Source organism: Oryx dammah, unplaced genomic scaffold (genome assembly GCF_014754425.2).
Source record: "Oryx dammah isolate SB20612 unplaced genomic scaffold, SCBI_Odam_1.1 HiC_scaffold_5, whole genome shotgun sequence".
Classification (NCBI taxonomy): Eukaryota; Metazoa; Chordata; class Mammalia; order Artiodactyla; family Bovidae; genus Oryx; species Oryx dammah.
This window is the reverse complement of record NW_024070189.1, coordinates 63,133,770-63,158,250: the sequence shown is the minus strand read 5'-3', so window position 1 is coordinate 63,158,250 and position 24,481 is coordinate 63,133,770. Positions and strand designations below refer to the sequence as shown.

Here is a 24,481-nt window from a genome sequence, read left to right as displayed (position 1 = left end):
ACCAGGCCATCACCCATGAGGAGCTCTCAGCTCGGGGAAGGCCTGGCTCTCAGACAGAGATTACTGTGGGATCCCTGAGGTGGGATCCAGTGTCCCTCCTTGTTAGCCTGGACTGCCCACAAGCCTTCACCTGTCTTGGAAAGCAGTGAAGTGGGCTTTAAATGGCAGAGGCGTGCAGAAGTAAAACACATCCACCCGCTTCAGAGACTTTCACTGACAGCGGCAGCAGCCTCCGGTGTTTGTGGCAAAAGCTCAGCATCCGGGACAGTGGCCAATGGGCTTAGGGGAGCAGGCTTGGGCCTCATGCTTCAACCACTGGGAAGTGCAGAGTTTGAGGCTACAACCCAGGTGAGTGAGGCCCAGTTACAGGATTACCCGAAACATCCATGCAACTGAGAGAAATGAATCTGAAGTCTAAAGTCGCTGGATCCCAAACACTGCTGACCAACTACACCTGGTCTGGCCTTCCCTCTTCATCCATCCTCCAGCTTGAGGGATGGATACAAACATGCTCTAGGCAGGACTATTTCAGGACGCATTCTCTAGTCTACCTACTCTTTAGGAGGAATGAGAAATTTGGAAGATAAAGTAAAATCAGTGCTGTATTGATACTACCAACACCTTTCTGAAATAGAAAATATTAAGAAAATGGGCTGACTTATAATTAAAGGTGTTTTATCTTAGGAAGAGTGTTTACTTTAAAATTTTTACTTATAATTAAATCTTGCTTTAATTAGAAGTGAAATTTGCACGTTAAATTACACTTAATGCATTTCCCAAACTTAAAAATTGAATCCTAGATTGCAGGCAATCAACCCGGTCAGGACTTGACTCCTACACACACATATGTATGCACATGTTCATGTAGACACACGTGTACTTTTTAACAAGAAACAGGCCCATTTCAACTGTATTGTCAACACTCTTAATGTAAGACTCTTGCTTTTTAGGCTTAACTTCAGGGTTAATCATAAAGCAATTGGCTTATTTGCCCCCAAGCATAAACATGTGTTACTCCCATGAGAACAAGAACATTATTTCATGCTTAGAAAGCAGGCATAAGTATCAGTGTTCAAAACAGCCTAAGCAAAAATTTAGGCTTGGACAAACGTCAGGCTCAGCCTGTGGTCTATTTCACTGTTAGAAAGAACTTTTTGATGGGTAAAAGTTAATCACTGGGGCTAAGCATTCCTGCACTCGCATTCCTTCTTCCAGCAGTCTCGGGACTCGGGAATTCACACCAAATATGAGAAGTGGAGTGATTACATCCTCGCTTCCTCTTTTTCCCTCTCACACATCAAAGTGGGAGCTGGAACCAATTGAGACCATGTGTGAATCTGGTTGACCATTATTTTGGTATTGTAAGAGATCTGGGTTCAGTTCTAGTTTGGACTGGTTCAGAGAAAAAGCACAGGGGTGGGCTTTGGAAGCCCTGAGTTCTAGTCCTGGCACAGTCTTGCTCCTTGGCCAGTCAGGTTGTCTGGACCTGTTTTGACAGTGTCTGTGAGTGACGTGCCAGGTAGCCTTGGTAGAGCTCTCAGACCCAGGTTAATGACATGTCACTGAGGCTACTCTTCCCTGCCCTGTGCATGTGAGTGAGTTAAGGGCATGTGTGTCAGAGAAAAAGCACTAGCACTGTCATTATTCCAAGGAGACCAGTTCCATTCATGGTTTATGAAGGACTGGGCTCTTGTGGGATGGGGACAGTTGGCTCTGCCTGTTACCCCAGGTGCCTCAAAGCCTCCAGCTCCACCTCCTGGTGTGGCTAATCATGAGGAAAGATTTCCCAAGCAGCAGCAGGCTGGCCCTTCCTTTCTCTCCCCTGGGCAAGACTGTTTTGCCCAGCAAGTTTCATAATTTCCATTTCACCCAAAGTCCGGGATGGCAGGATGAACCCAGGCTTTAGCCAATCCTGGCTAAAAAGATAAGCCCTTAGCTGTTTGTTTATTTATTTTCCTCCAAATCAGTACTTCCCTCCCATCAAGTTTTTACTTGGTTAAGAAAGGAAGTATCTTTTGCTTAAGCTGTCTGACTTAGGAGCTCTTAAACTCCTCCCAAATCTTGAGAAAGGGGAGTTTATTTTAATTGCCTACAACCTGATTTCATTCGGGCCTAGCAGGTTTGGCAAATCCCGACTTTCCATCCAGTTTGTCTTTCTATCCTTATCCAAAATCCAAAATGCCCAGGAGAGCAATCAGCCCAAATCCCAGTGGCTGGGGCAGACTGTGAACAGCGGGCTTTGTGACTGACACTGAGCAGAGCTGGACAGCTACAGACTGCTAAGCTGCTGTTTCTAGTGTCTGGGACACTCAGGCAGATCCCTACAGCCTCATCCTTCAAGATGACTTCACTTCTGTCCTTAATAGAAATGTAGCCAATTCTCTTTGGAAGCTGGTGTTGGAATCTACACGCAGACATGCTGCTCTCAGGACCAGCACGCCTACTGTAAAAATCATACATGCACCTGAGAGCAAGACGACCACAGTAAGCCCCTATCACGAGCCAGACGTGAAGCAGGGTGCTTTGCTTACATGATTTAACATAATTCAACACAATTCTCATTGTTAACACTATGTTATGGGTAGGGAAACCAAGGCACTGAGGAGGAGTTAGGTGACTTGCCGAGGCCCCAAATCTGGTAGATGGTAAGGTTAGGATTCAGGATTCTTCTACCTAGCTCCAAACCTGCGCTGTTTTGCCATCATACCCGGATGCCTTCACACCCACATTACAGAAGCCCCTCAACACATTGCTACAGCAGGGCACTGTCTATGCCAGTCTGCAGCCACAGACTCTTGGCGCCCTGTGTGCTCACTCTGCCTTGCCCCACCCACAGCTACTTAGGGCCAGATGCCAGCTACTTAGTGCCAGATGCCACCATGTGGGTCAGCTGCTGGGGAGAGGAAGGGGCTCTCTGGATCCAGGAGAGTGTTTCTCAAGAGTGTCTAGAAACACGACATCAGAATGAGGGGACCTTCGTGCACTTAAGGTTTGAGAACAAGAGTGTGGGAGAGGGTTGTCAAGTTCCCCCAGCGTGCACTTAAGGTTGAAGGCCGCTGTCAGGAACGACTGTGCTTCTGACGCAGACCTGTGCACAGGCATTCCTGCATGTCTGGTCCATAGAAGGGCACAGAAGCGGTCATGGATGCCACGCAACCCACTGGGCTGCATCCCCCTGGCAGCTTCAGATCACACGTGAACCCATTCTCCAACAAAGCTGTGCCTCAGGAAGCAAGTGAGGACACGATGTTGCTGAACCAGTTTCCAAACCAGAAGTGGGCCCAGCTGGGAGCGGCATGATGCAACCTGGCTAACAGTTAGCTGTACTTCTCGCATTCACGACCCGGGAATGGGAGACCTGGGGAAGGTCAGGACAGCTGGAAGTGTGAAATGAATGCAGCCCTGCATAGCTGTCAAAGGATCAAGCTGTCTGCGGCGGCCGACTGACCATGCACACACACACTCGGCAGCACCCGGCTAGGCATTACCTACTTCACCACCGGTGTAGAAGTCAGTGTTTGTCGGGTGAACGACAGCATCACTGTCGATCGAGGCAATGTCAGCCTGTACAACTTGCAACTATAACAGGTAAACAAATGTATATCAACTGTGTTGGACCGAGACCCACGCACAGGCACATTTACTAAGGCCCCAGTGGCAGGGCTGGCCTACCTGGTCGATTCCAACATACGAGCCAAAGGGCAGTCAGTCCACGAGGTGTGCGCACGTGTGGGTGGGGGTGAGCGGAGGAGGGGGAGGGATATCAAATGTGACATGTTTAAATTAAACATTTGAATGACAGGTCCAAAAAAAAGAGAAACACACACGAGATCATTTCCAAAGGTTAAAAGAAAGAACAACGAATGCCCCGTTTCACTTCGCAAAAGCCTGTAAGACTGGCACCCCACTGAGAAGGCTACTAAAACATGGCATCTGTTTTTTTTTTTTTTTTTTTTAATGTGGACTATCAGGCCAACCAAAACAACAAGTTTCTCCATTTTCTCAGCAGCAGTCACCATTTAGGGTTTGATTTTTATTCCTGTGAAGTTCATCATTTTGTCTACCTTCAAGGGACATTTCTTGAAAACGGAGAAAACAGTATAGGTGTGCACAAAGGAATGCCTTTATTCTTCCCCTTAGAGGTGTAATTTTTCTAGGCCTACCTCTTATTTTAATCTTGTTTTTATGTATACTGTGAATAGATTAATCCTTGCCTTTTCTAGCTTGTGGGCTTTTTTTTTTCCCCCTAAAAAAAAGAAAGTATCTGTTTAAGGCAATTGCAAAACAAGTTCAAGCAGGGCATTTTTGAGTCCCAGTTTTCATGTCTTCAGCCCATTACTGCACCCAGTTTGTATGGGTCCGGCCTGGGCTCTGGCATGGGCGTCTCTCCCGGGAAGGAAATCTGCCATCTTACAAAGGTGGCCAAAAATGAGAGCTAAAGGCACACAAAACACACCTAAGTCAGTATCAGATATATGGCTGCCTTGGTGGGTGCCTGCTGCCCCCACAAGGCTCACAGCTAAGGAGATAGAAGCCTTCGTTGTGCCCTGAGCAGACGGCTTCTCTCTGCGAAGGTGAGACCACAGAGTGGGCCTCCTGAGGGCTACCTCTCAGCTTGTGCTGCACCGTCCACCCTCCTGGACAGGGACTCCACAGCTCTGGCATAGATTCCCTCTGGAGGAGCTCACTCAGAAAAAGAATGAGTGCCTTCTCTCTAGTATCATACTCAAGCCAAATAATTCATGAAGGTGGCACCCAGTCATATACTGTTTTCAGTTGTAGAAAAAGTTGAAGTGGCAGTACGTGGTAAATTTGGGGGAATCCAATTTGCTGGTGGATGAAAGACAACCTAATAATGTCCTGATGTGCAGCTTCACCGTCTCCTTTCTCAAGTGTTTTCACTTTGTTTAACTGTCATTTCTAATTAAGGCTTAAATGGAGAAACTCATTTTGTAGTTACCTGAGATGTTTCAATTCTTAAAAAAAAAAAAACAGAAAAACAAAAAAAAAACACAGTTTAAAAAAATCCCCCCCAAAGTAACCAGCAGTCAGTGTGATCATTATGGAAGAGAATTTAGATAGCAATATATTTATAATGAAGGGGAAAGCAGCCAATAGGGCTTAACAAAACATAATCACATCATTCCCAGTTGGAAGGGCTTACAGTAAGTAGACATTCAGTGTCTACTCTCAAATATTAATCTCAGTTTTGGGAATTTAGTTTTACCATCTGTAATTTGAGAAGATGAAGAGCCTAAATTCTGGGTTCCATAACTTTTCAACTGACAGCTGATGGTGCCAAACCCCATCCCCAATTACCTAGGTCATCTTTAAGGTCAATGTCAGCATTGGTAGGATTGATTATGGCCTCCACCTCAAAGCCGGCTAAATTACTGATTTCACTGTGAATAAGGTTCAGCTGAAAAGAAAAGCATGAGGTGGGAAATAACAGGACAGCTGGGAAGTCACAGAGATGGGAGCCTTGGGATATAGATGAAGGGCAGGGGATACTCCAGGTGCACTGGGCACAAAGGGGAAGAGGGACTCACTGGCTAAAATGAATCCCTTTCAAACAAAAGACTCAAATGCCACTCAGGATGCTAAAAAGAAGCAAGCTAGGCTGAAGGTCCAGAACCTGTTTGGTGATGCCTGGGGCCAAAGGAAAGCCTAAGCCAAGTCAGACTGGGGGATCCACCTTCGTTTAAAAGAACTTGTGATCTGGGTGCCAAGGTACAGCGGCTGTCAGGACCCAGAGTCAACTCCTCAGGGCTGGGGTAGGGTCGGGGGGTATATGGAGCTGTCCTCTTTTCTGAGTACTGGGATGCTTCAGAAGTCCTAGCTGGTCTGGGGAAACCCCTAGCAGCTCTGCCGTTCTCTTCCAAGTGGCCATGGGTCTCTTAGGCTCTTCATGTCACTGTGAACACTGGCTAAGTGGCTCCCGTGTCCTGCTTGGGGGTGGTGAGGAGCAAGAATGGTCTGTTATTTAGTAACATCTAATTTTACATGCCTGTTAGTTATGTGATGCTGAAGATCTGGCCAAATCCAGGAAGAGACACAGCAGTTCTCCATCAAGACAGTGTGTCTTTTAAACTGTGTTCACTTGTTGGTGAGGCTCCTCTGAGGCGCAATGGGTAGAGTACTTTCCTTGAGTGGCTTTTATGAATACCCCACCAGCCGAGGCCTCGTAAAGTGCCACTGCACGTCCTGCCTCCCTGCTGCTATTCTGCTGCCATAGCAACCCTCACTCTGAGAGGACTCTATGATCTCGGCTGGCTGTCAGAGGTGCAGGGCGGTTGAGGTGGCCCAGGACTCCCCTTCCTGCTCTCAGGCCCAAGGGCCTGCAGCAGAGTGCTTACTCTCTCCCAGGGAAGATGGCTGTTCTTCAGTGACAGAAATTCCGACCAGCTGCACAGAGAGCCATGCCCAAGCGGCCCCCAGAGGAGCTGCTGACCAAGACAAACTGCAAGCCTGGCTAGGAGAGCTGACCACACCCACTGGGCCCCGCGGGGCAGGCCTTCACCCCCCAGGAAAGGGCCATGTGCGGACCCTCGGTTGGGATGCTCCTGGCCACGAGCGCCAAGTGACTGAATTTCTGGGGCCAGACATTTTGTGCAAACAAAACTAAACAAACAAAACCCTGACATTCTATAAGCAATAGAAATATTACCCCCCATTTCTGATTCCAAGAAGCAATAGGCAGATTCTCAAAACAGGGACCTGCTTAGACTAAAAGCTGTGGAAATGAACTGTTCTTATGGCCAGGGAAGGACCCTGGCTAGGCCCCGCCACAGCGAAGGGAGGCTTCATCTTTAGTTAGGGCTCAAAGGGAGAAGAGGCACAAGTTCTCTCCACTTAAGACTTTCTGCGGTGCGATTCCCAGCTCTGCAGGGTGATTGGGGGCCCTGACATTCCTGCAGCAGGAGGATGCCCACTGAGGTGACCTCACACAGTGATGTGCTCAGAAGCACATGTGGGCACTGGTGCCAGGACAGAGGCACAGCAGGGATGGCATCAGGGCGAGGATACTCATGGTTGTGCTCAAGGGGAAGGGGTGTGGGTGGGGTGTGATCTCAGAGTAAGGCAAGTGAAGCTTCAGGACAAGGCAAAGGGTTTGATTATGTATCATGTACGTACTGCATATGACATCAAGCAAATGCTGTTTATAAAAGCTCAAATTAAGCCAATATTCCCTGCTCCCTCCACCGAAAATAAAAACTCACACTGTGTGAAGCAGCAGGAGGTTCTAGCGGGAGGAATGGAAAGGAGAAAGAGATGGGGGCGGGGGAAACAGTCCACTTGGTGTTATGGGTGAATACGCTTTAAATACATCTAGATTTTTTTGTTTGTTTTAAAGTCATACATGTTTAAGTCTTTAAAATTCATGCTGTTTTTTTCCCCCAATTGTATAGATGCTTCTGGATTTGTATTCAGAAATGCCCCAATGGAAAATTAGCTATTTCCATGGGCTCTGATTCAACGAGCCGGGGAGACCCTGGTAGATTCTCTCTGCCTCTGCCTGGGGAGAACCGCCTCCTGCTCTTTAGGGGGAGGGCTGTTCTGGGGAAACCATAGGGCTTCAGGGCCTTGCTGAAGTGAGGGAGAGGTTGCAAACAGAATTCCGAGTTCTCTCCGGGCTCACCTTCCCTCTGAGTGGAAGCAGTCCCCCTCTTGGAATCACAGAATCCTGCCTGACAGCCACTGCCCCTAGCATGGAGAAGCCCTAGCTAACCAAGTGCACCTTCACTCTCAGCCACATCCGAGCCTTGACTTCCCAGCTCTGTTCTGCCAGATGCCAGGCTCAGCAGAAGTCCTCAGGATGAAGGGCTGAGCCACAAAACAGTACTGCTATTAAAAATGTTTGTGCTTGGGGGAGGCCCAGTCTGTGTTTGTGTGTGGGGGAGAGGAATGGGGAGGGGAGCGGACAGATTGCTTCAGGCACTCTGGAAAGGTACATGGGCAATTATCTTGGCTTGGGCAGGCTGGACCAGGTGCAGAAGCTGACAGTGACCTGATCATCTGATCACCAACAAGGACAGAAGCTCCCCTGGACAGGAGGACAAGTAGAGGCCGTGCATGCACATGCCTGGACAGGATCTGGATGTGCAGAGGACGTATGCCCACAGGTCCGGCAGGCCCAGAATAGATGTCCAGTAGGAGGAGGTCCCAGCACCGCCCCCCTCCCAAGACCCACCCAGGGTCAAATCCACTTGGGCCTCTCACCCAAGGGGGTGCACAGCTGTCTGAAGCATATGGCAGAGCAGGGGTGTTTGTGGGCTGGGAAATCAGATGTCTGGGGCACTGTGAACATTCCCAAGTTGAGTCTGATTTTCTGGGAGCAGGGAGGCTTGTTAATGATTTCGGAATGTGAGTAAGGTGACTACTTCCTTGTCTTAATATCGAGAAAGATGGAAAACTAAGTTTTAAATCCCAGAATGGTGAATTTAAATTACCTGTGAAGACTACTGCCACTGGAGAAAGTGGCCAAAGAGCCCTGCCAGGTGCACAGCAGGAGGGGGCCCACCTGGCTGTGGGGCTGGGGGAAGGGGACTGAGCCACGGGTCCTTCCGGCTCTCCTGCACCACGAGGACCTGATGATGCCCAGGTCACCGGCCTCTGCTGAAGCCAGCCTCTGATGTCTACGGTCCCCAGTCCTTCCCTCGAGGAGTTATGCCTGGTCAATCCTTGTTGTCTACTTCTGATGTGAACTCATTAGGGTGTAAGCTCCTTGAAGGCAGAGAGAGGGCCATCCAATGCCTAAGACAGTGCTCGGGTCTCTCTAGGCCCACAAACAGTGCTGGGATTGATCAAACACCCAGACACAGCTCTGTAATGAGATGTACAAACCGCTTCCCTGAAAGCAGGAATATGGAGAGGTCAGAGCTCAGGAATTGCCTTTGTCCTGGATGGGACCTGGGGTGGCGCAGAGCTGACCTGGCCATCCTGGAGCTGGCTGGGAAGCAGCTTGCCTGTGGTAAGGAAGGAGCTGGTGGCTTGGGGCTACTGGAAGGACATCTGGGATATCTTGACATGACCTCCTTGGCTAAAGGAAGCAGTACAATCCTTTTTTTTTTTTTTTTTTTTAACATATGTGATCAAAAATTCAATTTTAGGGAATAACAGTATTAAGGATTATCTGAATGACTCACTGAGTATAGACTGTCATAGTCCAAGCTTTGTCTCTGTCATTCCCTTACAATGGACAAGGAAGACTTCTTTCCCTGTATCCACCACATAAAATGGAACTCTTCTCCTGTCCCCAGGGTCCACTTCAACTAAGGTGGATGGAGAGGCAGAGGTCCTTCACAGAACTGTCTCCACCTCCTCACAGAGTACGTGTCCCCGTGGCCTGCTTCAGGACCCACTCCTGCCCTGGCCTCTCAGGTGAAGGGGTTTCCTCCTCTGTGCTATGCTGCCCAGCCCACTAGTATGCCTGGTCTGAATCCCCCAGAGGCTCAGGCCTGGTGGTGGCATCTGGTGCGTTTCAGGCTAGAATGTGCCACCCGAGGATAAGGACTCAGGACACTGCTGGAGGAAAAGCATGGGATTGCCCGTGTCCTAAACTGTCTCAGAAGCCAACTGTCTGCCGTAGGGTGGAAGGGGGTGGTGGGCCTTTCCTCCATGTTGCTGCTTCAAGAGCCCTCCCTCTCCTCACTATTCCCTAGCCCCCGGGACCTGGGTGTCTGGATCTGAGGAAGAAAACCCCTGGTGCCTACCCCGCCTCGAGCAGCCTACAGGGGTCTGGCTGCAATCCTGACAGTGTGCGACGCGGGCGGGGAGGGCACACACGCATGCCCTCCTGACACCGCCTTCCCAGCCGCTTCTAGGAACACTGACTCATCCAGGGAAGTCTACATCACTTACTACCACTGAAGAAGATTCATAATACACCTTGGAAGTACTGCTTTTGAACATAAAGCTTTTTAAATCTCTGAAAAGACACTGAGAATCTCCACTGAATCACAAAGCAAACACATCTAGTCAACCCGGATTCACAGCACTGTTTCCCTTTTGAAAACAATTCAACGATGTGTGTGAACCCTGGGTAAAATCAAAGAATAATGAGAGTGATTACTCCTGAGACAGCTGTATGTGAAATACATCATCATCAACAGTTAGAGCCCCGGCTCGTAAGCCCTGGGCCAGCTTCTCCTGTGGGCAGCTCAGCAGCTGTGCCTTTCAGGACTGGAGTGAGCACAGCATCACCTTTCTGCCCTCAGCTTGCCTGCACTGCTCTAGCACCGGTGCCGCTGCCACAGGTGGGAACAAGACTTGTAGAGCACAGGGTACCATACAGCCCTCACTGTGAAGTACCCTTTCTGAAACATTTCCAAAAATCCAAGTCCAAATTAATGCCTGTACTAATGACATTTTAAAATGTGCTTTGTGTGAAAACTCCCGTGTGTCAGTCTGACAACTCAGGCCCTTTTTGCACTAAATGCCATGACTTTCACCCGACAGTAAAAACTAACAGAGGGCCAGAAAGTATTGCTTCTAAGTAATGCTGCTAACTATGAATATTTACTCCCTTTCTCATGCTGCAGGGGCTCAGGGTTCCAAGGACACTATTTTCTAACAGGGTGCCCCGGCTGACTTGAGATGTTGATTTATTCTGTGACAGCACTTTTGGGGAGACACAGTTTACTCTGCTAAAGGGTGCCTACAGGACTGGGTCTGGGGTAGCTCATCCTGGATGTGTGTATCTGGGGTCATGAAGCTGGATGGGAAAGAAGGTGGGTGTTTCTTCCGGCTCTGCACTCAGCCCCTTCTCTCACAGCTGACCATGTTACACTGGGCTCCAGCTCAGCCCATCCTTTCAGGCTTTCCCTCCGAAAGTCAAGATATTGAACAGCCACGTTAGCTTTACTGTCGAGCCCACTGCTTCCATCTTCCTGTATTTCCTATATAGTATTAGATAACACACCTGTAAATTACTCTATAGAGTATCAGTGCCTCTCTACAACATTTTGGACTTCCCCTTGCAGCCTAAGTCGGGTGTAGTCAGTGTTCACTGGATTTGTACTTTCCAGTACTTTCCTGCCTGCGGTGCTGACCCTGAGGTCAGAGGCCAGACTGTGCCCAGCACGGAGCAGGCGGTGCTGCTTGGTCACAGCAGTGCTAGCCATGGATCTGCAGCCTTTGCTGGCTCCCTCCCAGGCCTCATATGCAGCACATGAGGCCCTGATCCCACGTTTCCATGTGTACACAGGCACCGTATGGCCGAGTACTGCCACTGTAGGGATCCTGCAAGGGGGTGCGAGGAGTTCCGATCTGAGGCAGGTTTTGGAGTAAACAGCAGGAGAGAGCAAGAAGAACACAGGGAAGGGAGAGGCACCCAAGGGTGGGGCAAGGCAAGGAGTGAGGGAGCGGGTGGCTCCTGGGCTGAACTGTTGTACCTGTTTAACAGGCTGCCAAGTCCCGGCTAATAGCATTTGGGATCTAAAGCACACTGGAGCTAGTCCTTAAATCGCAGAGCTTTTTCACACTTTAGTTCAAACGAAAGCAATATGGGTGACAGGTCACATTAACTTTCAATATATTACCCAAAGGACAGGTTAAAGGGTGAAAGTAAACCCAGGTGGTTGCCTTCACTGCTGTGCTGAAATTTTATCAATAAAAAATATTTTACACAAAAAAACTTTCAAAGCCCCAGACCTTAAGATGACAACTAGTGCTGCTTATATTTTCCCTTTGAAAAATGCATACAAAATACAGAAGACAATGGTTATAAAATGTACACTGTAATGGTTATTTGCTGGAACACAGAGTCCACCACAGGAATTGCATCATGAGAGCCTGAGTGCAATTAGTGACAGGAAGCGGGAGGGGGAGGAGGAGGCTTGCAATGAAGTGAGCAGGACGGTGTCACTGAGATGCAAAAGAAAACTGACGGTGAGCTTTTAAAAATGATGCAGCTTCAGGACCAAGTTGTTCAAACTAAATGCAATTTACGTGGAAGTTCAAATCCATGCCTTTAATACTTTTTAATGTAGGATAAAAAATAAAAATCAGCCAAATAATTCCCACTGTCTCTCCACCCCCTTTTTTGGTGTTAATAGAAATATTAACCCTCCTTCTGAGGTCTTAAAAGCCTTTGCATCATTTTTATTTTCAACAAAAGTGAATCATCTGTTACAAAACCATGTAGTGTCCTGGCAAATCGGCACCACTGGGGCAGCTGAAAACATACTGCCCGTGGTTAAAACACACAAACAACTGGCTTGAGGACTCCTCAGGTGGCACGGTGTGTCTAGCAACAATCCCAGCCCCTGGATCAAGGCTCCACCTCCAGTATCCACCAGAATGCCTGGGCTGCCAGCTAAAGCTTTCTCTTTCCAGGCCCTGGTTTTGACTTTCTGGTCAGGATTATAGGATGACCAGGCCCTCCCACGTACGCAGCTCCTTCCACAGACTGAGCCCAGGGTGTCTCCAACCCCACAGGAGCTCCTGTCCCTCTTCACCACCATATCTCCTCTCCCCACCTGCCAATCTCCCCTCAGCACCTGGCCCAGCCCTCCCCGAGTTCTTTCCTAAAGCTGCCCGCCCCTACTCTCTCCACCAGCCCACGAGGCCAGGAGTGGTCCCCAGGCAGCTTTTCTGCTGGGAGAGGCACCCATCAGTCCCAGGGCACGTGAGCAGACTGGGGAGAGCGCTGGCCTACCTTCTGGCCGAGGAAGAGGCTCTTGGTAGAGAGCACAGTGAAGCCATCGGCGGGTGTGCCCTCGGTCGTGCTGTCGGCGCTGGCGGCCTTGCTGACTTCTCCCTGCTTCTTCTTACACAAATAGAAGAGTCAGTATGAGGCCCGCACAGGTGGATGCCACGTGAATCTGGGCTTTTCTAACAGACAGGTGAAAAGAAAGCCTTGCCCATAATACTCAAGAGAAAACAGGAAACTAAATCACTACCAGCTCTCAGCATTTGGGGGCTGCAGGCCTATTTTCAAGTCCAAGAATTCCACACAGTGCTAAATTGTATTTTCATCACTTTAGAGTCTTAAAAAAAAATAAGCTACTTAAAGGCAAAACTTCACAGTGATAATTTACAACAGAAACACTTGCATAACTGTAGACCAAGCAAATGTCTCTTAATTCAGGGTCTTCACTTTCTAGATGCCTGTACAGTATTCATATCTGAGAGGAAAAAACAAACTGCTCTGGGTACTTAGTTCTCAAAGAGCCAAAAAAGCAGACCAAGGACCATCACCCTCCAAGCCCCTCCAGCTCACGAGGTAAGATTCTCCCACTTTCTTTCACTAAGACTTGCCTTGGAGAAGTCTCCATACAGGGGCTGTTGGTGAGCTGATCTGCCCCCTTGAAATGCCCCAACCCCCAGCAGTGGGCATGAATCTTGGCAGACTCCTGGGCCTCTTTCTGGCATCATTCACAGTGAAGAATGTACATCCTGGGGTTTCCAAGAGCCTTGCAAGGGTATGTTGTGTAGAGAGGTATAATTACTCTCCAGATCCTCAGCTTCCTAAAGTCTCTACCTCTTCCTGAAATGGATCAGTCCTAAGAGTGGTCTAAGCAGCAATCAAGGCTTCAGGCTGGGCCTCCCCTCACAACCACTTCTCAGTTCCCAAGAGTGGATACTGCGTGGCACACCACCCTTCCAGTAGGGATGCATGCCTTTCTCAGTCTTTCATTTCTCTTAAGGATGAGGCGTGTATTAGAAATGGATATTTTGGCTCATTTGGGGATTTATTTTATATTCAGATATATTGTCGAGTGAGGAAGGTGAGCACAATGGCAATTTTTGTGTAGGTACTTCACATTTTTCTTCCCCCAATTATTATCAAAAAGGACATCACTCCTGAAGGATGGTCTAATGGGAGCAAATCAAGAAAGTAGGGGGTGAGAAATATAAGTGGCTATGCCTTCCTGAAAGAAGGATCTGGACAGTAAATTCAGGGCAAGGCCCGTGCCCTATCCATTTGCCCTTTTAACACTCAAATTCATTAACATATTAACATTTTTACTGACATTGAAAAGTAAGGTCTAGTTTTACTAAGTGCTTTAAAAATAAGGACTGGTTTGGCATTTAGGTTACATGGCTAAACTGGAACATCTTCTATAAAATGAGCTAAATTTGATGCTCCAAGGTGTTTATATAAATGATAAGACAGAAAGCATTTTATTAAGAGACATGGTATTAGCAAAGATCTATTAAAATTATCACTATTCTGGATTTCCTAACAATTTGAGTGTATCAAATTTGACAAGTAAAAGAGAAACACGTATAATCAACAATTACATAGTAAGTCTTAGTAAAGCCTTTTTTGATATACTTTCCAGGAAACAAGAAAGGCAAAGGCTGGATGACAAATCCTTTCACAAGTCAGATGTTTTTAATTCTGTGCTTTCAACAAAACTGAAGAAATAGCAAACCGAGTTAGCAGCTGACTCATCATTAAAGAAAGGATTGATGGAGTTTAGTTAACAGTAGTGTACCAGTGCCAGTTTCTCAGTTGTGATGAATGTACCAGGGTTATGGAAGATGTTAACAACAGTGAAGCTAGGTGAGGGATATTCAGAAATTCTCTATACACGCTTTGTAACTTCTATAAATCTAAAACAATTCTAAAATAAAACATTTATTAAAACAAATTGATGACAGATTACTATGTGATTGTTGGCATGTAACTCAGAGTTCAGAGGATTGAGTGATGTTGCTATAACAAAATCCTTTCCATTCCCATTTAATTATTTTTGTGAGCAAGACTTTCCAGGCACTGCACCTAAAAGTATAAAAATATAGGATGATGATTCATTTTTACAATAAGCAACTTTCATCTTAGGGTACTTGAGTTAATTGAAAAAACTATCTCCTTGAATACTATGACATGATACAGCTTCAAAAACTTTTACTTTCTCAATAGTTAAAATGTGTCAAGTATTTATCAGCTTGATCAACTGTGTATTATTAATAAAGATGATAACTATCCAATCCTGTGTAAACCATAACATTTAGTGCTTTTATGATCACAGGAAATTTTTTTTAAATGAATTTAAATTTATGTTCATTATTTTTGTTGGGCAAATCGCTAACACAGTACAAGCAAAGAGAAATGTATTATGTTAGGATAAAATTTTCTGGGGAAAGGGAAGGGAAACAAGGGCTCAAAGGAGAAAAATGATGTAGATTTTCCAACTGTTAAAAAAAAGAGCCTGCTTGTGTATTTTATGGTATATCAAACCATCACAGTAATTAGATTTAGTTGGATACATTTAAATGAGCAATGAAAGAGCTTTCTTTTTAAATTTCAATATTTATTATATATCAAATTATGCCCTTTATATATATTTAAATTTATTAGTATGAGAAGTTTAATTGTCAAATTTTAGATGTATGAGATATAAAGATTTTCAAAACTGCTTTAGGAAGTATACAAGCAAAACACTGTTAAAGCCAATGCTCTACCCAGTGAACACCATTCATACAGGAGATATTCAGTAAATGCTTGGGAATGGAGTGCAGTTGATAAATAGACAAAGATTTATTGCTTCTGTCCAAGGATACATGAATTTTAAGAGGTCAGAAAGCCCTAAATGATAGAATTTCAGGCATCTGGGAATTGGAGCTGATTTTACTGGGAGGAGGGGCCTGAACGGCTCCCTGTGCCCCTCATACAAGCCAGCAGCTGCCTATGCAGTCAGGTTACAAAGCTTAGCCTGTGACAAAACTGGTAATTTTCAGCAAGCATTCATCTGCATATGGTCATCTGCACTAAAGCTGCTGCCCCATACTGTAAATTGGTCCAGCCACTACGGAAAAAAAAATATAAAGATCCTTCAAGAAATGAAAAATAGAACTACCATGTGCTATAGCAATTCTACTTCTGGGAATGTATTCAAAGGAAGTGAAAACATATGAGGAGACAGCTGCACCCCATGTTCACTGGAGCATTACTTACAATAGCCAAGACATGGGAACAATGTTAAGTACCCATCAACAAGTAAACAGATAAGGAAAATGTGATACACATACATACAATGGAATATTATTTAGCCATAAAAAAGAAGATCCTGCTGGGAACCTGAAACAGTTCCAAGTAAGATGAATGCAAAGAAATCCATGCCAAGACACATTATAGTTAAAGTGGCAAAAGTTAAAGATAAGGAGAGAGTCTTTAAAACAGCAAGAGAAGACAACTTGTTACCCAAAGAAAACCATAAAATTACCAGCAGATTTTACAGCAAAAGCTTTGCAGCAAGAAGGAAATGCCTTGATTTTTCTAAGTGCTAAAAGTTAAAAAAAAAACTTCCCACTAAGAATACTCTACCGAGCAAAGCTCTACTTGAGAAGTGAAGAATAAAGGTAACAGTTCTCCAGACAAGCAAAAGCTAAAGGAGTTCATCACCACTAAACTCACCTTACAAGAAATAATAAAGACTTCTTTAAGCTCAATGGAAAGGGCACTAATTTACCAACAGGAAAATTTACAAAAGTATGTGTCACTGGTAAAGATTTACAAATACATAGCAAAGGTGGTAGATTATTAACTTATAAAGCTAGCATAAAAGTTAGAAAGATAAAAGTACTAAAAATAACTAACTACAATAATTAGTTAAGGACACACACAAGAAGAGGCTTCCCAGATGGTGCTAGTGGAAAAGAACCTGCCTGCCGATGCAGGAGACACAAGAGACATGGGTTCTACCCCTGGGTTGGGAAGATCCCCAGAAGAGGGCATGGCAACCCACTCCAGTATTCTTACCTGAAGAATCCCATGGACACAGGAACCTGGCATGGACAGAGGAGTCCACAGGGTGGCAAAGAGTCGGACACGACTGAAGCAACTTAGCACGCATGCAAGCACACACAAGCAAAAAAATGTAAAATGGAAGGAAGAGTAAAATGTAGAGCTTCTGAATGGGATCAAACTTATTATCAATTTTAAATAGACTGTTATGTTGTTATACATAAGCCTCAAAGTAAAGAATAAGCCAAGAGTAGATATGCAAAAAGAAAGAAATGTAAGCATACTACTAAAGAAAATCATCAAACCACAAAGGAAGAAAGCATGAAAATAAAGAACAGAGGGAGTACAAAACAGACAAAAACAATTAAAATGAGAATAAGTACATACCTACCAATAGTTACTTTAAATGTAAATGTACTCAATTCTACAATCAAAAGACAATGAGTGGCTGAGTGGATGAATACATAACACTCATCGATGTGCTGCCTACAAGAGACCCATTTCAGATGTAGGAATATACACAGACTGAAAGTAAAGGGATGGAAAAACATTTTCCATGCAAATAAAAATCAATAGAAAGCTAAGGTGGCTATACTTCTATGGGACAAAATAGACTTTAAAACAACAACAGACAATGAATGACACTGCATAATGATAAACAAGTCAACCCAACAAGAGGATATAATATGTGTAAATATTTATACACCCAACATAGGAGCAAATAAGTTTATAAAACAAATATTAACAGACCTAAAGGAAGAAACAGACATCAACACAATTATAATAGGAGACTTTATACCCCACTTTCATCAATGGACAGATCTTCCTTACAGAAAATCAAAAGAAACAATCCCATTCACCACTGCAATGAAAAGAATAAAACACTTAGGAATACATTTACCCAAAGAAACAAAAGACCTATATATTGAAAAATATAAAACACTGATGAAAGAAATCAAAGATGACACAAATAGATGGAGAAATATACCATGTTCATGGATTGGAAAAATCAATATAGTGAAAATGAGTATACTACCCAAAGCAATCTATAGATTCAACGCAATCCCTATCAAGCTACTGAAAGGTTGTTGCTGAACCACGCAAAGACGCCAGGATTCTTGGCCTCCGGAGGAGAAGAATTCAATCCGGGGCCAGAAACGAGGCTTGATTGTTCAGAGCTTTTGTGTAATAAAGTTAAAAGACTCTGATGCTGGGAGGGATTGGGGGCAGGAGGAGAAGGGGACGACAGAGATTGAGATGGCTGGATGGCATCACTGACTCGATGGACGTGAATCTGAGTGAACTCCAGGAGTTGGTAATGGACAGGGAGGCCTGGCATGCTGCGATTCATGGGGTTGCAAAGAGACAGACACAACTGGGCGACTTAACTGAAATGAACTGAAAGGAGACAGAGAAAGCTTCTGACATAGGCATCAGAAGGGGGCGGGAAGAGTATCCCTTTGCTAGTGTTAGCCATGGAGTTATATATTCTCTAATTAGTTATTACAGTGAATCAAAAGAATGTCTGGAGGTTGTAAAGACCTCACTAGACCTACTCCCATAATTTACACCTTAAGATAACAGGATTAGCCAGAAGGTTTTTTACAGAGACTGTCTTCAAGCAGGATACATTATTGTTATATAATCCTAAGGAATGTAGAGGGACAAAAAAAGCTTGTCCTTTCTTCCTCCTTGAGAATTCCAGACCCCTCTCTCCTTGCGGACCCCTAGACTTCTTATCAACCTGCCTAGGAAATGACTCTCTCACTACCAATGGTATTTTTTATAGAACTAGAAAAAATAATTTCAAAATTTGTATGGAAATACAAAAAACCTCAAATAGCCAAGCAATCTTGAGAAAGAAGAATGGAACTGGAGGAATCAACCTGCCTGACTTCAGACTATACTACAAAGCCACAGTCATCAAGACAGTATGGTACTGGCACAAAGACAGAAATATAGATCAATGGAGCAAAACAGAAAGCCCAGAGATAAATCCATGTACCTATGGACACCTTATCTTTGACAAAGGAGGCAAAAATAAACAATGGAGAAAAGACAATCTCTTTATCAAGTGATGCTAGGAAAACTGGTCAACCACCTGTAAAAGAATGAAACTAGAACACTTTCTAACACCGTATACAAAAATAAACTCAAATGGATTAAAGATCTAAATGTAAGATCAGAAACTGTAAGACTCTTAGAGGAAAACATAGGCAGAACACTCTCTGACATAAATCACAGCAAGATCCTCTATGATCCACCTCCCAGAGTAACAGAAATAAAAACAAAAATAAACAAATGGGACCTAATTAAACTTAAAAGCGTCTGTACAACAAAGGAAACTATAAGCAAAGTGAAAAGGCAGCCTTCGGAACAGGAGAAAAGAATACCAAATGAAACAACTGACAAAGACTTAATCACCAAAATATACAAGCAATTCATGCAGTTCAATACTAGAAAAATAAACAACCAAATCAAAGAGTGGGCCAAAGAACTAAACAGACATTTCTCCAAAGACATACAGATGGCTCATAAACACATGAAAAGATGCTCAACATCACTCATTATCAGAGAAATGCAAATCAAAATCACAATGAGGTACCATCTCACGCCAGAATGGCTGCTATCAAAAAGTCTACAAACAATAAATGCTGGAGAGGGTGCGGAGAGCAAGGAACCTTCTTATGCTCTTGGTGGGAATGCAAACTAGTACAGCCACTATGGAGAACAGTGTGGTGATTTCTTAGAAAACTGGAAATAGAACTGCCATATGACCCAGCAATCCCACTGCTGGGCATAGACACTGAGAAAACCAGAACTGAAAGAGACACGTGTACTCCAATGTTCACTGCGGCACTGTTTATAACAGCCAGGACATGGAAGCAACCTAGACATTCACTGGCAGACAAATGGATAAGGAAGTAGTGGTACATATACACAATAGAATACTACTCAGCTATAAAAAAAGAACACATTGTAGTCAGATGTAATGCGATGGATGAAACTGGAGCTTACTGTACAGAGTGAAGTCAGTCAGAAAGAGAAACACCAATACAGTACATTAACACATATATATGGAATTTAGAAAGATGGTAATGACGCCCCTATATGCAAGACAGCAAGAGAGATACAGATGTGAAGAACAGACTTTTGGACTATGTGGGAGAAGGCAAGGGTGGGACAATACAAGAGAATAGCACTGAAACATGTATATTACCGTATGTAAAGATGACCAGTGCAAATTCGATGCATGAAGCAGGGCACCCAAAGCTGGTGCTCTGGGAACAACCCAGAGGGGTGGGGTGGGGGTGGCTTAGGATGGTGGGACACATATACACCCATGGCTGATTCATGTTGATATATGGCAAAAACCACCACAATATTGTAATTAGCCTCCAGTTAAATAAAATTTTTTAAAAAGCAGAAAAAGATTGCCATGAAAATGAATGACACTGCATAATGATAAACAAATCAAACCAACAAGAAGATATAATATTTGTAAATATTTATGCACCAAACATAGGAGCAAGTTAAGTATATAAAACAAATATTAACAGACCTAAAGGAAGAAATAGACAGCAACACAATTACAATAGGAGACTTTATACCCCACTTTCATCAATGGACAGATCTTCCTTACAGAAAATCAGTAAGAAAACACTGGCCTTAAAAAACAAATTAAACCAGATGGATTTAAAAGATACATATAGAATATTCCACCCAAAGCAACAGAATACACACTCCCTCTCAAGTACACATATAACATTCTCCAGGATAGACCACATGTATGGCCACAAAACAAGTGTTAATAAATGTAAGAAATCATAAAGTATCTTTTTTTGACCACAATGGTATAAAACCAGAAATCAATTATAGGAAGGAAACTGAAAAAAAATCACAAATATTTGAAGGTTAAGCAACATGTTACTGAACAACCAATAGGAAGAAAACCAAGAGAAATTTAAAAAAAAAAAAAAAAAAAACACACCTAGAAATGGATAAATTCCTGGAAACATACAACCTACCAAGAGTGTATTGTGAAGAAACAGATAGTCTGAACAGACCCATTACTACTAAAGAGGTCAAATCAGTAATTAAAAACCTCCCAATAAACAAAAGTCCAGGATCAGGCAGCTTCATTGGTGAATTCTACCAAAGATTTAAAGAAGGATTAATACCAATCTTTCTCAAACTCTTAGAAAATATAGAAGAGTCGGAAACACTCCCAAACTTATTTTACAAGGCCAGTATTATCCTACCAAAACAAGACAAGGACACCAAAAGAAAATTAAAGGCCAATACCCCTAATGTACACAGATCAGAAATGCTCACCAAAATATTAGCAAATTGAATTCAACAAAACATTAAAAAGATAATACACCATGATCAAGTAGAGCTTACTTCAGGGATAGAAAGATGGTCCAACATCTGCAAATCCATCAGTGTGATACACCATATCAACAAATGAAGGATAAAACTCATGATCATATCAATAGATACAGAAAAAGCAATTGAAAAACTTCAACATCTATTTGTGATGAAAAACCCTCAGCAAAGTAAGTACAGAAGAAGCATACCCCAACATAATAAAGACCATATATGCCAAGCCCATAGCTAATATCAGATTCAATGGTAAGATTCCTCTAAGATTAGGAACAAGACAAGGATACACACTCTTGACACTTTTACTCAATGTAGTATTGGAAGTTCTAGCCACAGCAACCAGGCAAGAAAAAGAAAAGGTATCCAACTCAGAAAGAAAGAAGTAAAATTGTCACTATTTGAACATGACATATTATACACAAAAACCTCTAAAGTTAGAAATAAATGAATTCGGTAAAGTTGCAGGACAAAAAAATCAATACACGGTTTTATGTGGTGTTTCAAAACATACACTGATAATGAAATTATCATCAACAGAAATTAAGAAAACAATTTATGACATTTAAAGGAATAAAATGCCAAGGATTATACTTAAACAAGAAGGTCAAAGTCCTGCACAGTGAAAACTATAAGACATTGATGCAGAAATTAAACACACAAGTAAATGGAAAGATATTCTATGCTCAAGGATTGGAAAAATTAATACCATTAAAATGTTTATACTACCCAAAGTAATTGACAGATCCATTACAATCCCTATCAAAATTCCAATGGAGAGAGATCTCTGCAAGATGGCGGAATAGAAGGGCCTGCGGTCACCTCCTCTCATGAAAACATCAGAATCAAAACTAACTGTTGAACAACCAGTGACAAAAAATACTAGAACCCACCAAAAAAAAAAAAGCTATTTTCAAAGAAAAGAAGCCACAACAAGATGGTAGGAGAGGTGTTTTTGTGATATTATCAAATCCCAACCTTTAGACACACTCATCAAGGAAAAAAGGGAGAAGACTCAAATCAATAAAATTAAAAATGAAAAAGAAGCTACAACACTACAGAAATATAAAAAATCATAAGAGACGATTGCAAGCAACTATATGCCAGTGAAAATAAACAATCTAGAAGAAATGGACAATTCTTAGAAAGGTACAATCTCCCAAGACTGGACCAAGAAGAAATAGAAAATATGAACAGACCAATTACAAGTACTGAAATTGAAACTATGACTTAAAAACTCCTTACAAACACAAGTCTAGGACCACATGGCTTCACAGGTGAATTTTATTAAAAATTTAGAGGAAAATTAACACCCATCCTCCTCAAATTCTTCCAAAAAACTGCAGAGGAAGCAACACTCCCAAACTCACTTTACAAGGCTACCATCACCCTGATACCAAAAACCAGATAAAGATATAACAGAAAAAGAAAATTACCAGCCAATATCACTGAATATAGATATAAAAACCCTCAACAAAATACTAGCAAACCAACCCAACAATACATCGAAAGGATCATATGCCATGATTAGGTGGGATTTATCCCAGAGATGCACGGATTTGTCAATATCTGCAGATCAATCACTGTGATATACTACATTAACAAACTGAAGAATAAAAACTATATGATCTCAATAGGTGCGGAAAAAGCTTTTGACAAAATTCAACACCCATTTACGACTTAAAAAAAAAAAATCTCCAGAAAGTGGGCATAGAGGAAACCTACTTCAACAATACAGGCCACACACAACAAGTTCACAGCAAACATCATTCTCAATTGTGAAAAACTGAAACCATTTCCTCTGAGAACAGGAACAAGGCAAAGGTGTCCACTCTCACCACTATTATTCAACATGGTTTTGGAAGCCCTAGCCACAGCAATCAGAGAAGAAAAAGAAATATAAGGAATTCAAATTGAAAAAGAAGTAAAACTGTCATTGTTTGCCAATGACATGATAGTATACATAGAAAATCCTAAAGATACCACCAGGAAACTACTACAGCTAATCAATGAACTTGGTAAAGTTGCAGAATACAAAATCAATGCACAGAAATGTTTTGTTCTTATATATTAACAATAAAAGATCATAAAGAGAAATTAAGGAAACAATCCCATTTATCATTGCAATGAAAAGAATAAAATACCTAGGAATAAATCTACCAAAGGAGGTAAAAACTTGTACTCAGAAAACTATAAAACACTGATGAAAGAAATTAAAGATGACCCAAACAGATAGTGAGATAGTCCATGTTCTTGGATTGGAAGAATTGATATTGCAAAAATGACTATACTACCCAAAGCAATCTACAGGTTCAATGCAATCCCCATCAAATTACCAATGGCATTTTTCACAGAATTAGAGCAAAAAATTTTATAATTTGTATGGAAACAGAAAACATCCCAAATAGCCAAAGCAAGCCTGAGAAAGAAAAATGGAGCTGGGGGAATCAGGCTCCTTGACTTCAGACAATAGCATAAAGCAAAGTCATCAAGACAGTGTGGTGCTGACACAAAAACAGAAATACAGACCAATGGAACAGACTAGAAAGCTCAGAGATAAAGCCACACACTTAATCTATGACAAAGGAGGCAAGACTATACAATGGAGAAAAGACAGTCCCTTCAATAAGCAGTGCTGGGAAAACTGGACCGCTATATGTAAAAGAATGAAATGAGAACATTCTCTAACACCATACTGGATGTCAAAGAATTGATGCTTTCAAATTGTGATGCTGCAGAAGACTCTTAAGAGTCCCTTGGACAGCAAGTAAAACAAACCAGCCAATCCTAAAGGAAATCAGCTCTGAATAGTCACTGGAAAGACTGATGGTGAAGCTGAAGCTCCAGTACTTTGGCCACCTGACGCAAAGATCTGACTCTCTGGAAAAGACCCTCAAGACTGAGGGCATAAGAAGGGGACGATGGAAGACGAGATGGTTGGATTGCATCATCAACTCAACAGACATGAATTTCAACAAACTCTGGGAGATGGTGAAGGAAAAGGAAGCCTGGCGTGCGGCAGGAAGTCCATGGAGTCAGACACGACTGAGAGACTGAACAACAACAAAAACACCATACACAAAAATAAACTCCAAATGAACTGAAGATCTAGACATGAGACCTGGCACTATAAAACTGCTAGAGGAAAACAGGCAGAACACTCTTTCACATAAATCACAGCAGATTTTCTCTTTACCCACCTCCTAACGAAAATAAAGACAAAACTAAACAAATGGGACCTAATTAAATGTAAAAGCTTTTTGCACAAAGATAACCATAAATGAGACAAAAAGACAACCTTCAGAATGGAAGAAAATATATGGAAATGAAGCAACTGACAAAAGATTAATCTCCAAAATATATAAACAGCTCATGAAGCTCAATAACAAAAAAGCAACCCAA

General features: G+C 43.1%; 1 protein-coding gene across 18 annotated transcripts in view; it reads right to left on the bottom strand.

The window, feature by feature from the left end:
• LOC120863639 (core histone macro-H2A.1) overlaps positions 1–24,481 on the bottom strand; it is an 81,607-nt gene that overhangs the window by 13,097 nt on the left and 44,029 nt on the right. For 4 of the 18 annotated variants that reach the window (XM_040240054.1, XM_040240047.1, XM_040240053.1 and 1 more), the window contains exons 5-6: positions 12,659–12,769; positions 5,320–5,419 (exon numbers count right to left, since the gene is read on the bottom strand). In XM_040240054.1, the coding sequence (XP_040095988.1) occupies positions 5,320–5,419; positions 12,659–12,769 (211 nt within the window). Of the gene's footprint in view, positions 1–3,488; positions 3,580–5,319; positions 5,420–12,658; positions 12,770–24,481 lie in introns of all 18 variants that reach the window. The other 14 variants (XM_040240056.1, XM_040240049.1, XM_040240055.1 and 11 more) reach the window with 9 other exon arrangements.